General features: G+C 43.7%; 1 protein-coding gene across 1 annotated transcript in view; it reads right to left on the bottom strand.

Annotated features, from left to right (window-relative positions):
• Positions 1–18572, bottom strand: part of LOC128691793 (cysteine sulfinic acid decarboxylase-like) — a 95513-nt gene that overhangs the window by 63906 nt on the left and 13035 nt on the right. The window contains exons 2-3 of the mRNA XM_070080766.1: positions 9692–9902; positions 3719–3825 (exon numbers count right to left, since the gene is read on the bottom strand). Of these exons, the coding sequence (XP_069936867.1) occupies positions 3719–3825; positions 9692–9902 (318 nt within the window). The remainder of the gene's footprint in view (positions 1–3718; positions 3826–9691; positions 9903–18572) is intronic.

The following is an 18572-nucleotide window of genomic DNA, read 5'->3' as shown; positions in this document are numbered from 1 at the left end:
AGTGAGTGATTTTCGTGTGCAAGTTCGGTACTAGTCCCTCTAGGATTTTCCAGGTGTATATAATCATGTATCTCTCCCGCCTGCGTTCCAGGGAATACAGGTTCAGGAACCTCAAGTGCTCCCAGTAATTGAGGTGTTTTATCTCCGTTATGCGCGCCGTGAAGGTTCTCTGTACATTTTCTAGGTCGGCAATTTCAACTGCCTTGAAAGGTGTTATGGTGTTATGGTGTTATGGTGTTATGGTGACTCCTGCAACACAACAACACACAACACTGTTATGGTGCCTCCAGCAACACAACAACACTGTTATGGTGACTCCTGCAACACAGCAACACTGTTATGGTGACTCCTGCAACACAACAATACTGTTATGGTGACTCCTGCAACACAGCAACACTGTTATGGTGACTCCTGCAACACAGCAACACTGTTATGGTGACTCCTGCAACACAACAACACTGTTATGGTGCCTCCAGCTACACAACAACACTGTTATAGTGACTCCTGCATCACAGCAACACTGTTATGGGGACTCCTGCAACACTGTTATGGTGACTCCTGGAACACTGTTATGGTGACTCCTGGAACACAGCAACACTGTTATAGTGACTCCTGCAACACAGCAACACTGTTATGGTGACTCCTGCACCACAGCAACACTGTTATGGTGACTCCTGCAACACTGTTATGGTGACTCCTGCAACACAGCAACACTGTTATAGTGACTCCTGCAACACAACACTTATGGTGACTCCTGCAACACAGCAACACTGTTATGGTGACTCCTGCAACACAGCAACACTGTTATAGTGACTCCTGCAACACAGCAACACTGTTATAGTGACTCCTGCCACACAGCAACACTGTTATAGTGACTCCTACAACACAACAACACTGTTATGGTGCCTCCAACAACACAACAACACTGTTATGGTGACTCCTGCAACACAACACTGTTATGGTGCCTTCTGTAACACAACACTTTTGGTGACTCCTGCAACACAGCAACACTGTTATAGTGACTCCTGCAACACAACAACACTGTAATAGTGACTCCTGCAACACAGAAACACTATTATGGTGACTCCTGCAACACAGCAACACTGTTATGGTGACTCCTGCAACACAGCAACACTGTTATGGTGACTCCTGCAACACAACAACGCTGTTATGGCAACTCCTGCAACACAACACTTATGGTGACCCCTGCAACACAGAAACACTGTTATGGTGACTCCTGCAACACAGCAACACTGTTATGGTGACTCCTGCAACACAAGAACACTGTTATGGTGACTCCTGCAACACAGCAACACTGTTATGGTGACTCCTGCAACACAGGAACACTGTTATGGTGACTCCTGCAACACAACACTGTTATGGTGCCTCCAGCTACACAACAACACTGTTATGGTGACTCCTGCATCACAGCAACACTGTTACGGTGACTCCTGCAACACAGCAACACTGTTATGGGGACTCCTGCAACACTGTTATGGTGACTCCTGGAACACAGCAACACTGTTATAGTGACTCCTGCAACACAGCAACACTGTTATGGTGACTCCTGCAACACAGCAACACTGTTATGGTGACTCCTGCAACACAGCAACACTGTTATGGTGACTCCTGCAACACAACAACACTGTTATGGCGACTCCTGCAACACAACACTTATGGTGACCCCTGCAACACAGAAACACTGTTATGGTGACTCCTGCAACACAGCAACACTGTTATGGTGACTCCTGCAACACAGCAACACTGTTATAGTGACTCCTGCAACACAGCAACACTGTTATAGTGACTCCTACAACACAACCACACTGTTATGGTGCCTCCAACAACACAACAACACTGTTATGGTGACTCCTGCAACACAACACTGTTATGGTGCCTTCTGTAACACAACACTTTTGGTGACTCCTGCAACACAGCAACACTGTTATAGTGACTCCTGCAACACAACAACACTGTAATAGTGACTCCTGCAACACAGAAACACTATTATGGTGACTCCTGCAACACAGCAACACTGTTATGGTGACTCCTGCAACACAGCAACACTGTTATGGTGACTCCTGCAACACAACAACGCTGTTATGGCAACTCCTGCAACACAACACTTATGGTGACCCCTGCAACACAGAAACACTGTTATGGTGACTCCTGCAACACAGCAACACTGTTATGGTGACTCCTGCAACACAAGAACACTGTTATGGTGACTCCTGCAACACAGAAACACTGTTATGGTAACTCCTGCAACACAACACTTTTATGGTGACTCCTGCAACACAACAACACTGTTACGGTGTCTCCTGTAATACAACACTGTTATGGTGCCTCCTGTAATAAAACACTGTTATGGTGCCTCCTGTAATACAGCACTGTTATGGTGCCTCCTGTAATACAACACTTATGTTGCCTCCTGTAATACAACACTGTTATGTTGCCTCCTGTAATACAGCACTGTTATTGTGCCTCCTGTAATGCAACACTGTTATGCTGCCTCCTGTAATACAACACTGTTATGTTGCCTCTTGTAATACAACACTGTTATGTTGCCTCCTGTAATACAGCACTGTTATGGTGCCTCCTGTAATACAACACTGTTATGTTGCCTCCTGTAATACAACACTGTTATGTTGCCTCCTGTAATACAACACTGTTATGTTGCCTCCTGTAATACAACATTGCTGTGTTGCCTCGTGTAATACAACATTGCTATGTTGCCTCGTGTAATACAACATTGCTATGTTGCCTCCTGTAATGCAACACTGTTATGTTGCCTCGTGTAATACAACATTGCTATGTTGCCTCCTGTAATGCAACACTGTTATGTTGCCTCCTGTAATGCAACACTGTTATGTTGCCTCCTGTAATACAACACTGTTATGTTGCCTCCTGTAATACAACATTGCTGTGTTGCCTCGTGTAATACAACACTGTTATGTTGCCTCCTGTAATACAACACTGTTATGTTGCCTCCTGTAATACAACATTGCTGTGTTGCCTCGTGTAATACAACACTGTTATGTTGCCTCCTGTAATACAACACTGTTATGTTGCCTCCTGTAATACAACATTGCTGTGTTGCCTCGTGTAATACAACACTGTTATGTTGCCTCCTGTAATACAACACTGTTATGTTGCCTCCTGTAATACAACATTGCTGTGTTGCCTCGTGTAATACAACATTGCTATGTTGCCTCCTGTAATGCAAGACTGTTATGTTGCCTCCTGTAATGCAAGACTGTTATGTTGCCTCCTGTAATGCAACACTGTTATGTTGCCTCCTGTAATGCAAGACTGTTATGTTGCCTCCTGTAATGCAAGACTGTTATGTTGCCTCCTGTAATGCAACACTGTTATTTTGCCTCGTGTAATGCAACACTGTTATGCTGCCTCCTGTAATACAACATTGATATGTTGCCTCGTGTAATACAACATTGCTATGTTGCCTCGTGTAATACAACATTGCTATGTTGCCTCCTGTAATGCAACACTATGTTGCCTCCTGTAATACAACATTGTTATACTACAACAAAGACGCCGGAGCGTTACATGTCTGTCTTATACATCTACTTGTCGATTTCTGATTACTAATAATATATAAGAGTACCATGTGTCTATACTGTGAATACAGTAACAGAAATACAACCTAACAGTAGTGTAGCTTCATGTGAGTGACTACAATAACAGAAATACAACCTACCAGGACAGAAGATACCTTCACCGTCCAGCCAGCCAAAGAGCTCCACCAGGCGGCCGATAACGAAGCTCTCAACCAGTGTGAACACTGGTGCTGCCTCGTACGTGTGTCTGGAATTATATTTTCTGTTAACGTAAGTAATTATATATATATATATATATATATATATATATATAAATATATATATATATATATATATATATATATATATATATATATATATATATATATATATATATATATATATATATATATATATATATATGTCGTGCTGAAGAGGTAAAACTGGTCAATTAGCAAGAACTCATTTAAAATTAAGTCCTTTCTGAAATTTTCTCTTATACGTTTAAAGATATATTTTTTTCATTAATGTTAATGTAAAAATTTTTAATTTTGCACCAAAAGATTCTTAGAAAACTTACCTAACCTTATTATAACAAGAGCAATTTATTTAAGCCTAACCCAACTAAATATATTTAAAATACGTTTACAATAATTTAATACTAAACAAACACAATCAAATATATTTTTTTCGTTAGGTTCAGAATGATTTTGGCGAAATTATTGCATACACAAATTTTCACTTGTCCTATATGGCAAGATGAGCGTTGCTGTTTAAGCCAAGATCGCAAGTTCTGCCTATTCGGCACGACATATATATATATATATATATATATATATATATATATATATATATATATATATATATAATCGCGAAATGATACAAGATGCAAAACAACCACAGGTGGAGTTAAATATATGTTTATTATGGACACCATACCCATCTTGTGGGTGGTAGTCATACCATACCCATCTTGTGGGTGGTAGTCATACCATACCCATCTTGTGGGTAGTAGTCATACCATACCCATCTTGTGGGTGGTAGTCACACCATACCCATCTTGTGGGTGGTAGTCATACCATACCCATCTTGTGGGTGGTAGTCATACCATACCCATCTTGTGGGTGGTAGTCATACCATACCCATCTTGTGGGTGGTAGTCATACCATACCCATCTTGTGGGTGGTAGTCACACCATACCCATCTTGTGGGTGGTAGTCATACCATACCCATCTTGTGGGTGGTAGTCATACCATACCCATCTTGTGGGTGGTAGTCATACCATACCCATCTTGTGGGTGGTAGTCATACCATACCCATCTTGTGGGTGGTAGTCATACCATACCCATCTTGTGGGTGGTAGTCATACCATACCCATCTTGTGGGTGGTAGTCATACCATACCCATCTTGTGGGTGGTAGTCACACCATACCCATCTTGTGGGTGGTAGTCATACCATACCCATCCTGTGGGTGGTAGTCATACCATACCCATCTTGTGGGTGGTAGTCATACCATACCCATCCTGTGGGTGGTAGTCACACCATACCCATCTTGTGGGTGGTAGTCATACCATACCCATCTTGTGGGTGGTAGTCATACCATACCCATCTTGTGGGTGGTAGTCATACCATACCCATCTTGTGGGTGGTAGTCATACCATACCCATCCTGTGGGTGGTAGTCATACCATACCCATCTTGTGGGTGGTAGTCATACCATACCCATCCTGTGGGTGGTAGTCATACCATACCCATCCTGTGGGTGGTAGTCATACCATACCCATCTTGTGGGTGGTAGTCATACCATACCCATCTTGTGGGTGGTAGTCATACCATACCCATCCTGTGGGTGGTAGTCATACCATACCCATCCTGCGGGTGGTAGTCACACCATACCCATCCTGTGGGTGGTAGTCATACCATACCCATCCTGTAGGTGGTAGTCATACCATACCCATCCTGTGGGTGGTAGTCATACCATACCCATCCTGTGGGTGGTAGTCATACCATACCCATCCTGTGGGTGGTAGTCACACCATACCCATCCTGTGGGTGGTAGTCATAACATACCCATCCTGTGGGTGGTAGTCACACCATACCCATCCTGTGGGTGGTAGTCACACCATACCCATCCTGTGGGTGGTAGTCACACCATACCCATCCTGTGGGTGGTAGTCACACTATACCTATCTTGTGGGTGGTAGTCATACCATACCCATCCTGTGGGTGGTAGTCATACCATACCCATCCTGTGGGTGGTAGTCACACCATACCCATCCTGTGGGTGGTAGTCATACCATACCCATCCTGTGGGTGGTAGTCACACCATACCCATCCTGTGGGTGGTAGTCACACCATACCCATCCTGTGGGTGGTAGTCACACCATACCCATCCTGTGGGCGGTAGTCACACCATACCCATCCTGTGGGTGGTAGTCATACCATACCCATTGTGTGGGTGGTAGTCATACCATACCCATCCTGTGGGTGGTCATACCATACCCATCCTGTGGGTGGTAGTCACACCATACCCATCCTGTAGGTGGTAGTCACACCATACCCATCCTGTGGGTGGTAGTCACACCATACCCATCCTGTGGGTGGTAGTCATACCATACCCATCCTGTGGGTGGTAGTCATACCATACCCATCCTGTGGGTGGTAGTCATACCATACCCATCCTGTGGGTGGTAGTCATACCATACCCATCCTGTGGGCGGTAGTCACACCATACCCATCCTGTGGGTGGTAGTCACACCATACCCATCCTGTGGGTGGTAGTCACACCATACTCATCCTGTGGGTGGTAGTCATACCATACCCATCCTGTGGGTGGTAGTCATACCATACCCATTGTGTGGGTGGTAGTCATACCATACCCATCCTGTGGGTGGTAGTCATACCATACCCATCCTGTGGGTGGTAGTCACACCATACCCATCCTGTGGGTGGTAGTCACACCATACCCATCCTGTGGGTGGTAGTCACACCATACCCACCCTGTGGGTGGTAGTCACACCATACCCATCCTGTGGGTGGTAGTCACACCATACCCATCCTGTGGGTGGTAGTCATACCATACCCATCCTGTGGGTGGTCATACCATACCCATCCTGTGGGTGGTAGTCACACCATACCCATCCTGTAGGTGGTAGTCACACCATACCCATCCTGTAGGTGGTAGTCACACCATACCCATCCTGTAGGTGGTAGTCACACCATACCCATCCTGTGAGTGGTAGTCATACCATACCCATCCTGTGGGCGGTAGTCAAGACATTACAGAGGTACATAATGGGTCCAGGAACTGGGCCCCAAAGTTATGATAGCTGAACAAGGTACTAAGATAATGAACTCGCAAGTTACAAAGGTAAAGAATCAAGTAAGTAAGTAAATTTACTTAAGTTTATACATGGCTACAATCATGAACAAATTATAGAGTAATGAGCAATTCACACGTCCAATTTATCTACGCCTTTCGTGTTGCAATCAACACATCAGGAGGTTGATAAATTAGACACATGTGCAACTCTTGGGTATCTTTATTGAGGAAACGTTTCGCCACACAGTGGCTTCATCAGTCCATACAAAGGAGAATCTTGAAGAACAGGAGGAGAATGAGGTAATCAGTCCCTCAACCTTGAGTCGATGTGGTCAGTCCATCAATCTTGAATAGAATACGGCATACGTGCTGAGAAGCAGCTTATAAACCGTTGGCAGGAGAGGTGCAGCAGTCATAGGTCGTGTAACATTTGTTCAATGTTGAAGTAGGTCGTGCCCAAGAATTAGGCAAGCGAAGAATTCCCAAGTATTAAGATCCCAAGAAGTTGCAGTGTCTGACAGGTTTGTAGACGAATGGTTCAGAGAACCGACATGTTGATAAATTAGACACATGTGCAACTCTTGGGTATCGACTCAAGGTTGAGGGACTGATTACCTCATTCTCCTCCTGTTCTTCAAGATTCTCCTTTGTATGGACTGATGAAGCCACTGTGTGGCGAAACGTTTCCTCAATAAAGATACCCAAGAGTTGCACATGTGTCTTATTTATCAACATGTCGGTTCTCTGAACCATTCGTCTACATCAGGAGGTTGCAAAGTTGCACAAATGGGTAGGAAGTCCAGGCAGAATAGTTCAGAGGAACGTTCTAGTCAGAACGTTTCCCTGAACGTATTTACTTGGACTTCCCACTGATATCTGCAGCACTGCAAGCTCCTGATGATGCATTGATGGCCACACGAGAGGCCTAGAGCTATCTTTCAACTCCCCCCAGTGGTTTTTTTGCACACACATTAGAGAGAAGATGATGCCAAAATTTTGGCAAATATCGATAATTTTCCCTATACGATTAATTTCGAAATTATAAGAACACGTTTAATATACATAAAAATAATTATTGCTGATGAGGTAATTAAATAATACGAGAATATTATTATTAAACAACTTAATTACTCTGAGATGACAATGTCATTAATAATTACTAATTACAGCCACCCATGTGAGGCTTTCAAATTGAAAAAAACAGAAGCATCAATTTCCTGAATCTATCCAAAGATTTGGTCATCTGATGCAGTCATAATCAAAAATCAATTACAAAAACTAAGTCTGACTAATTTTTAGTTACAGTAAACGTGAAAGTAAATTATCTAACACTAACAGTTTTGTTAATCTAATAAGACACACGTCCAACAGTTTGGTATCTTTGGAAATATAAACACAAATGCAGTATAATGTGATCCTTTATTGACAACGTTTCACCCACACAGTGGGTAGATCCGTGTGTGACTTGAAAAAGCCCACTGTGTGGGCGAAACGTTGTCAATAAAGGATCACATTATACTGCATTTGTGTTTATATTTCCATTGTGTCGGTATTTTATACCATTTATTTCCACAGTTTGGTATCTTTATTAAGACACGTTTCGCCTACACGGTAGGCTTCTTTAGTCGAGTACAGGAGAGTCAGCAGAAGCGGTAGAGATGTGAAGACGATGTAATTAATCCATCTGCTGCCTCAACTCTGCTCGAAGTCTACTGTGTAGGTCACTACCATGATAAGAGACAACACAAGAAGTGTCAGGGGTCCAAGACTGTCCAACTGCCTCCCAGCATACATTAGGGGGATTACCAAAAGACCCCTGACTGTCTTCAAGTAGACACTGGACAGGCACCTTAAGTCCGTACTTGACCAGCCGGGTTGTGGTTCGTACGTTGGATTGCATGCAGGCAGCAGTAACAGCCTGGTTGATCAGGCCCTGATCCACTATGAGGCCTGGTCACAGACCGGGCCGCGGGGACGTTAACCCCCGGAACTCTCTCCAGGTATACTCCAGGTATACTCCAGGTATACTCCAGGTATACTCCAGGTATACTTGTCAGTATTGTATACCATTATCACATTAGTTATCTTAACTTCAAATTTTTTAAGCGTGTTGAAAACTAAAAAAAAACTTTTTATTGTTATATCTGGAAATCTAAAATAATATTTGGGAACTTGAGCAACTTCTCTCCATTATCAGACTCGTGGTAGTGGTAAACTCGAGGCTAGTTTTAACCACCTCTCTGTTGAATACCAGCCTGTACAAGCAGTTTATATACTAGTGAAGCCGTGAAACACTTAACCAAACTGCGGCCAGTTGGAACTGGAGGTAGTTGATACTATCTTTGAGCTTACTAGTAGTAAGCTCGAAGATACTATCAACAACACACATGGTGGTAGTAAGTTACTACCACCATTAGAGTCCTCGGATCATGAACAACACCTAGCTCTGCTGGGTGCATGGTGTTTCAAGGATCACTGTACCACTACCATGAGAGTCCTCGGGTCATGAACAACACCTAGCTCTGCTGGGTGCATGGTGTTTCAAGGATCACTGGTTAAGTGATTAAAACGATGTTTATACAGATTATTATTATTATTATTATTATTATTATTATAATTATTATAATCAAAAAGAAGCGCTAAGCCACAAGGGCTATACAGCTGTTTATACAGAGATGGGTGACATCTAGTTGTATCCACAGTTTCAGGAGTAGATACGATGTGGCCTTCAAGGTTAGAGAAATAAGTGCAACTAGTCAGTAAGAGATAAAGTCTAGGAATTACGAGTAAAATTAGATGAGAACATACTCACACGTTAGTGTTGAGAGCCTCTATCAGCCAGGAGGCCGCCAGAGTGACCTCATCAATGCCACCATAGAGTTGGTTGTAGAAGTGACGATGACTTGTGTTGACACTATACTCAAATATCTGCTGCAGCACCTCCTCCGCCTCCTGCAGTGACGACCCATCCGTCCCCACCCTCAGTGCCAGCACCGCCTGGGGTAGGAAGGAGTAAATCAGATCTGTAGGACCCGAATTCCAATAAGTCATTAACATGACTCACGAAATCGTAATGACACGCGACGGTTTGGAGTTTTGAGACTCTGTGACCGCGGGTTCTATTCCCGCCCGTGGTATGGTTTGCAATAAGTCACTTCGTCGGACTTTTTAGGGGGGTTAAACTATGTATGATAACTATACTAATGTGTATTTGACCTAAATAAACTTGCTATGAGTTCCTCTAGCAGTCAGCGATGTCAACACCAAGTAAATACCTGTACAACCTTAAGTAAAAAATACCCGATGTAATACTGTGCAACACAACGTGCAACACAACGTGCAACACAACGCGCAACACAACGTGTAATACAACGTGCAATACAACGTGCAACACAACGTGCAACACAACGTGCAATACAACGCGCAACACAACGTGCAATACAACGCGCAACACAACGTGCAATACAACGTGCAATACAACGTGCAATACAACGCGCAACACAACGTGCAATACAACGTGCAACACAACGCGCAACACAACATGCAACACAACGTGCAATACAACGTGCAACACAACGTGCAACACAACGTGCAACACAACGTGCAATACAACGTGCAATACAACGTGCAATACAACGTGCAATACAACGTGCAACACAACGTGCAATACAACGCGCAACACAATGTGCAATACAACGCGCAACACAACGTGCAACACAACGTGCAATACAACGTGCAATACAACGTGCAACACAACGTGCAACACAACGTGCAATACAACGTGCAATACGTGCAATACAACGCGCAACACAACGTGCAATACAACGCGCAACACAACGTGCAACACAACGTGCAACACAACGTGCAACACAACGTGCAACACAACGTGCAACACAAATGAATATCACACTAACTAAACATAAACAGCACGAGAAAAAATTCCATTCAGGTAGGAAATGACTGGTATAGTGTCAAGGTAACACCTTGACAGTGTCAAGAGTATAGTGTCAAGGTAACACCTTGACAGTGTCAAGAGTATAGTGTCAAGGTAACACCTTGACACTATACTCTTGACACTTTCATAAAGGTTATGTAAGTTTATTCAGGTATACACAAATAGTTACATAGATTATTACATAGCAACATATGTGTAGATAACCTAAGATAACCCCAAAAAGTTAGATAAAGTGACTTATTTTCACTGGGGTCCTGGTATTTCCACTGGGGTCCTGGTATTTCCACTGGGGTCCTGGTATTTCCACTGGGGTCCTGGTATTTCCACTGGCGTCCTGGTATTTCCACTGGGGTCCTGGTATTTCCACTGGGGTCCTGGTATTTCCACTGGCGTCCTGGTATTTCCACTGGCGTCCTGGTATTTCCACTGGGGTCCTGGTATTTCCACTGGGGTCCTGGTATTTCCACTGGGGTCCTGGTATTTCCACTGGGGTCCTGGTATTTCCACTGGGGTCCTGGTATTTCCACTGGGGTCCTGGTATTTCCACTGGGGTCCTGGTATTTCCACTGGGGTCCCGGTATTTCCACTGGGGTCCTGGTATTTCCACTGGGGTCCTGGTATTTCCACTGGCGTCCTGGTATTTCCACTGGGGTCCTGGTATTTCCACTGGGGTCCTGGTATTTCCACTGGGGTCCTGGTATTTCCACTGGGGTCCCGGTATTTCCACTGGGGTCCTGGTATTTCCACTGGGGTCCTGGTATTTCCACTGGGGTGGTGGTATTTCACCAGGATCCTTGAAGGGACGTCTTACACTTATATCTAAGAGGACTCTGGACCTCCATCCAGACAAGTGCAGTCAGATGTGTTAGTACCATTTACACTTTACAAGTGACTAATCACCAAGTCATTCTCAAATATTATTCACAGAACTATTAAAATGCTTAAAAAATCCAGATCATCCATTGTGTGGTGGCGGTGGTGAACATCAACACTGTGACCAGGTCATCAACCTGGCTGGTCTGACACCGGTCTTCTGGGTCAGTGACCTCTGGAATCATCACAAGGCAGGTGACCGAAATTTATCTTCTCTCCATTAAGTACCAGGATGATATCTTGTCTAACCTATGTATGTAATCTATGTTGGTTATTTTTAGGTATGCTCTTAATATACGATAGTAATAATATTAATAATCTTTCTTTTCTTCCAGCGCACCGGCCGTCTCCCACCAAGGCAGGGTGACCAGAAAAAGTGAAAAAAATGATTAAATTTCTCTTCTTTTACATTTAAAAATTCATACAAAAGGGGTTACTAGTCACTTGCTCCCGGCATTTAGTCGTCTCTAACGACACTCATGGCTTACGGAGGAAGGATTCTTCTCCACTTCCCCATGGAGATTATTATTAATAATATTAATATTAATTTGGGTTATACCAATATGTTGTACAGGAATAAATTTGATTTAAAATTCACTATTTAATATATTATTTGTTAAAGAGACTGGGTAATGGGAGGTAATTTATGAATAATTGGCACAGGAATAACTTGTAAACAAGAGTGAGAAACACAGTATTTCGACTGAGACATAATTATGGTAGTGGTTGTCCCTGGGAAGGTTGTAGGGGGGATAAAGTAGGTTTTGAGTGCTAGGAGCTTGAACATCCAACAGGCTTGTGTTAGATCAGAGTGGAGAGAAGCTTACGACGACGTTTCGGTCCGGCTTGGACCATTGACAAAGTCACACTAACCAGAGGTACCGAACGAACGAACGAAAGTTCAGGTAAGATCCCAAATGGGATGAGCGGGGAAGACGGGACAGACGAAGAATAGTGCTGGAGAGGAGTGTTCTTAGTTGTAGACATAGAGCCAGGGCTTAACCCAGCAGCTAAGTCGATCGTGGGACAGACATTGAGAACACACATAGCAGGCTCTTCTGTTGCGACTCCGGTGGGTGAGTGGGGAAGTGTGGACAGACGATGAACAGTCGTGAGAGGAAGGTCTTGAGTTGTAGATGAAAGAGCCAGGGCTAAACCCAGCTGCGTGGCACTGCGAGGCAGTGTAGAGAGGGCATGTTGAGGACATAGAGGAGAGAGCAGACTGCAGACAGTGCTCGCTGACTGATATGCTTCAGGCTGAGGTGAAGAGCTGGTTTGGACGTCAGGTGTTGGGAAGGGTGTTGTGTGTTTGGCTACACTTTGCTGGTGATGGAGCCACTCTTGAGTCTTTTGAAGTCTCTCTTGGACATGTGGAATAGTTGCATTCTGAGGTTGGAGCAGTTCAGATTCGTCACGAGGTTTGGTGCAGGTGAGGTTTGGTGCAGGTGTACTTAACAGCTCCTTCTTTCATTAAGTGGAGCATATCAGCTGCGCTCATTTCGGTTGGGAGGTTGGGGGTGGTGTAGAAGGTTAGAGACCCATTAAAGGCTTGGCTTAGGTAACGGTTGCCTGTGGTTTCTTCTTCGACAACTACTTCGTCGTTGTCCGAGGGTTGTTCATAATGTTCTGGTACTATTTCGTCTTCTGTGACTGTGTTGAGAGGAGGCAGGGAGTGTTGGTCGGTTGTGATTTGTTGGGCTGGTGGTGGGTGGTGAGAGGTGGCAGTAGACGGTGGTGTTGGTTCTGGAGTAGAGTCTTGGTCAGAGATACGAGTAGGACCAGGGGTTGAGGTGAAGTTAACAATGTCTGGAATTAGCTTGAGGAGGTCTTGTGATGGTGGCGAGTCTGGAAAGTTGAAGTTTGGCATGTCGTTCAGGCGAAACAGTTCATTGATTGTTGTGTTGAATGAGCCAGGGTTTGTAGCATTAGTAAGGTGTGTATATATCATACAGTATAGCACCTTGGATGGAACAGCGTCAGGAAGAGCAAGGAGGGACTGGCTGGGTGGAGATGATTGTTGTGTAGCTTGAAGGAGTTCGGTGGTATCTGATTGAATTTTTGCAATGGCGGCGTATGTTGGCGATTTAGGGTTGTTCTTCTTGGTTTCTTCGATGATTTTCTTAGACAGGACTTCTTTACGTAGAGGACATTTTGCTGCAAGGGTGTGGTGAGTACCCCTGCAGTTGAGGCAGGTAGGAGAGGTAGTGGTAGTAGAACATTCCTTGAAGTCATGGCCGTCTTTACCGCAGTTTGTGCAGTACTTTTTCCCTTTCAGAGGACAGTCAGGCGTTGAGTGGTGATAGGAGTAGCAGGTCCAGCATGGCGAGATGTGGGCGAAACGTTCGGGTTCTATGTGACTTGGATGGATATGATAGGAGATAGCTAGGCCGTCAGACAGTGCTCTAGTAGCCATCTCGATGTTGGAGAAGGTTAGCTTGATCATTGTAGAGGCGTTGGGGATTTTGGTGATATGTTCAATCGACGCCCAGGTATTTTGTTCCTCGATAGAGGTCTTGAGATCCTCAGTCGATAAAGAAGTGACGAGTTTGTCCAGCCGTTTGACGAAAACGGAACGTTTCGCCAGCAAAAAAAGGTGAAGGGGAGATGGTGAACTGTCGGTCTCTGAGGGTTTTCATAGAAGTGTCGGCGATCAGCTTTGTGGCTTCATAATCGTCGGTACAGACGACGATGAATGAGTCTTTCGTCGAGTTGATGGCTGTAAATTTAACCTGTAGGCAAGTCTTTACAACGGCAGCAAGGGCAAGTTTAGTAGAGTCATTTATTACTCCACTGTTGGGTTTGATCCTTACACGGTTTGCAAGCATCATGAAGGAGTAAGTCAGGCGCTGGTACGATGACTATAGGTTCCCCTCCCCGACGGGGATCGAAGGAACACTTCTTGAGGTGAGGAGCGACTGTGTCTTACGATGATGTGTTTGGAGTGGAGATCGACCAGTTTCTCCGAAGTATTGAAGAGGACAGGAGGAGCAAGAAATAGAGTAGACACCAGGAACATCTGTAGAGGGAGGAGAGGTATGAACGAGATTAGTGCGAAGAGTGTTAGTCTGGCGGAAGGTAAGCTTGATGTCTAAGGGACGGAGAGAATTGTTGAGGTTAGAAAGACCGGAAATGTAGGGAAGGCAGAGGATAGAAGAGTTCTCATGAGTAGAGAGTTTGGGAGAGAAGAAATTGCGTTTAGCACGTGAGAAGGCAGTCTATGAAATGGGAAGGGTAGCCAAGACGGGAGAACGAATTATGAAGAGTGGAAATTTCTGCTGGAAGGAACTGAGGATCACAGATGCGGAGGGCACGGAGAAAGAGGGAGATAAGAACACTTTTCTTGACAGGGGAAGCATGATAGGAAAAGTAGTGAATGTACATGCCACTGTGCATAGGTTTTCGGTAAATGGAAAAGGAAAAACCTTTATCTGAGCGGTGGACATCAAGGAAAGGAAGCAAGGAATTAGATTCCCATTCAGCTTTAAACTTAATGGAAGGGGCAAGATTATTAAGAGATTCAAGAAAAGGTTGGAAGAGACTGGAGTCATGAGGCCACAGAGCAAAGATGTCATCCACATAGCGGAGCCAGAGTGAAGGTTGCACATCGAGGGTAGGAAGAAGAACAGTCTCGAAGTATTCCATGTAAAGATTAGCAAGGACAGGAGAGAGAGGAGAGCCCATAGCGACACCGAAGGTTTGAGAATAATATTTCCCTTGGAAGGAAAAGGAGTTAGAGTCCACACATAGGCGGATCAGATCAAGAAAGACATCAGTTGGGATAGGGAGATGAAGAAACCCTTCATGGGCCTTCTCTCTAAGGAAATCAAGGACATCATCAAGAGGGACATTGGTGAAGAGGAACTCAACGTCAAGACTAAGCATCTTACAGATTGGGAGAGAGTGAACCCGTTCAATGAAGTCTTGAGAGTGACGGAGGTGGGCAGGAGAAAAAGTACCAAGAAAGGGAGTGAGGGATTTGGCCAGCCAAGAAGCAAGAGAATAAGAGACAGAACCTCTAGAGGATATGATAGGACGAAGAGGAATATCAGGTTTATGAGTTTTGGGAAGGCCATAGAAATAGGGAAGAGAGGGACAGATAACACGAAACCGTTGAACAAGGTCAAAGTCAGGAGGACAGAGGTCGGAGAGAGTCCTTAGTTTTTTGTTGAAAGTTCTCTTGATGCGATCAAGAGGGTTGGAAACGAGAGGAGTGTAGGTGCGTGCGTGAGAGAGCAAGACATCAGCTTTACGGAGGTAATCCTCGCGATCAAGGATAACTACCGAATTACCTTTGTCAGAAGATAGTATGACAATGTTAGTGTTGGATTTAAGAGAAGAAAGGGCAAGTTGGTAACGGCGTGGAAGGTGGTGATTCTTAGAAAACAGACTAACAAGAGCAGGAAGGAGAGCACCACGAAAAGTGGACAAGTCAGGAAGATTACGGAAGCGAGATTGACGAAAGGAATCAAAAGAGCTAATCAGGGAAATACCAGCGCGAGGAGTAGGCGAAGTGGCAAAGGAAAGACCAAAACCAAGAAGTTCAAGCTCATACTGAGAGAGTGAGACAGAAGACAGATTAGTAACACAGTCAGTGAGGGAGAATTTAGAACAAGGGCTAGCTGAGATGAGACGTTGAAGTTTATTCTGTAGTTTAGAAGAATGAATTTGTGCATTCAGGCGAGCAGTGTCAGAGGCAATGGTAGAGAGAAGGTTACAGAGTTCCTGTGGTAGAGCCGCAAAGAGAGCACGTTGACGTTGACGGAAAGTGAAGAAGGCATCTTCAACCTGTGACTTAGTAGAAAGAATGAGCTGTTGAAGTAGGAGACGGGCATGATCAGGAAAGGGAGTGCCCAGTGGGTTGGTTTTCAGGAAGTGGGAGAAGGAAGGTGGCAGAACTTGTTCAGCAAGACAGTCACGTAGGAAGCGAAGCTGACTCTTACGACGCCTGGTAGCAATAAGAGCAGCCTCATAAGATCGAAAGAGAGGTTTAAAAGAGGGAAGAACATTACTACTACTACTACTACCACTACCTCTTCCTGCATATATATAGCCGTCCTGCTCCACCTCTGGTTAGTGTGACTTTGTCAATGGTCCAAGTCGGACCGAAACGTCGTCGTAAGCTTCTCTCTTTAATGTGCGGGTTATTTGTGTATCGTTCCAGTCACGGTATTGTGCCTTTTTTTTTATTTATGGACCCCGCAGTTAAGCGTAATATTCTCTCCAACTTTTTTAATGTTCTTCCTCACTAGCACGTTAAGAGACCATACAATAAGTGTCAGGGGCCCGAGACTGTTCAACTGCCTCCCAGCACACATAAGGGGGATTACCAACAGACCCCTGGCAGTCTTCAAGCTGGCACTGGACAAGCACCTAAAGTCGGTTCCTGATCAGCCGGGCTATGGCTCGTACGTTGGTTTGCGTGCAGCCAGCAGCAACAGCCTGGTTGATCAGGCTCTGATCCACCAGGAGGCCTGGTCACAGACCGGGCCGCGGGGGCGTTGACCCCCGGAACTCTCTCCAGGTAAACTCCAGGTAACTTGTTCAATACCACTGTAACTTGCTCATTATCACTGTAACTTGTTCATTATCACTGTAACTTGTTCATTATCACTGTAACTTGTTCATTACCACTGTAACTTGTTCATTACCACTGTAACTTGTTCATTACCACTGTAACTTGTTCATTATCACTGTAACTTGTTCATTATCACTGTAACTTGTTCATTATCACTGTAACTTGTTCATTATCACTGTAACTTGTTCATTATCACTGTAACTTGTTCATTATCACTGTAACTTGTTCATTACCACTGTAACTTGTTCATTACCACTGTAACTTGTTCATTATCACTGTAACTTGTTCATTATCACTGTAACTTGTTCATTATCACTGTAACTTGTTCATTACCACTGTAACTTGTTCATTATCACTGTAACTTGTTCATTACCACTGTAACTTGTTCATTATCACTGTAACTTGTTCATTATCACTGTAACTTGTTCATTATCACTGTAACTTGTTCATTATCATTGTAACTTGTTCAATATAACTGTAACTTGTTCATTATCACTGTAACTTGTTCATTATCACTAACTTGTTCATTATCACTGTAACTTGTTCATTATCACTGTAACTTGTTCATTATCACTGTAACTTGTACATTATCACTGTAACTTGTTCATTATCACTGTAACTTGTTCAATATAACTGTAACTTGTTCATTATCACTGTAACTTGTTCATTATCACTAACTTGTTCATTATCACTGTAACTTGTTCATTATCACTGTAACTTGTTCATTATCACTGTAACTTGTTCATTATCACTGTAACTTGTTCATTATCACTGTAACTTGTTCATTATCACTGTAACTTGTTCATTATCACTGTAACTTGTTCATTACCACTGTAACTTGTTCATTATCACTGTAACTTGTTCATTACCACTAACTTGTTCATTATCACTGTAACTTGTTCATTATCACTGTAACTTCTTCATTATCACTGTAGCTTGTTCATTACCACTGTAACTTGTTCATTACCACTGTAACTTGTTCATTATCACTGTAACTTGTTAATTATCACTGTAGCTTGTTCATTACCACTGTAACTTGTTCATTATCACTGTAACTTGTTCATTATCACTGTAACTTGTTCATTATCACTGTAACTTGTTCAATATCACTGTAACTTGTTCATTATCACTGTAACTTGTTCAATACCACTGTAACTTGTTCAATACCACTGTAACTTGTTCATTATCACTGTAACTTGTTCAATATCACTGTAACTTGTTCATTATCACTGTAACTTGTTCAATACCACTGTAACTTGTTCATTATCACTGTAACTTGTTCATTATCAC

Source organism: Cherax quadricarinatus, unplaced genomic scaffold, assembly GCF_038502225.1.
Source record: "Cherax quadricarinatus isolate ZL_2023a unplaced genomic scaffold, ASM3850222v1 Contig928, whole genome shotgun sequence".
In the NCBI taxonomy this organism is placed as follows: domain Eukaryota; kingdom Metazoa; phylum Arthropoda; class Malacostraca; order Decapoda; family Parastacidae; genus Cherax; species Cherax quadricarinatus.
The sequence above is the reverse complement of the archived record's forward strand: the minus strand, read 5'-3'. Positions and strand labels throughout refer to the sequence as shown.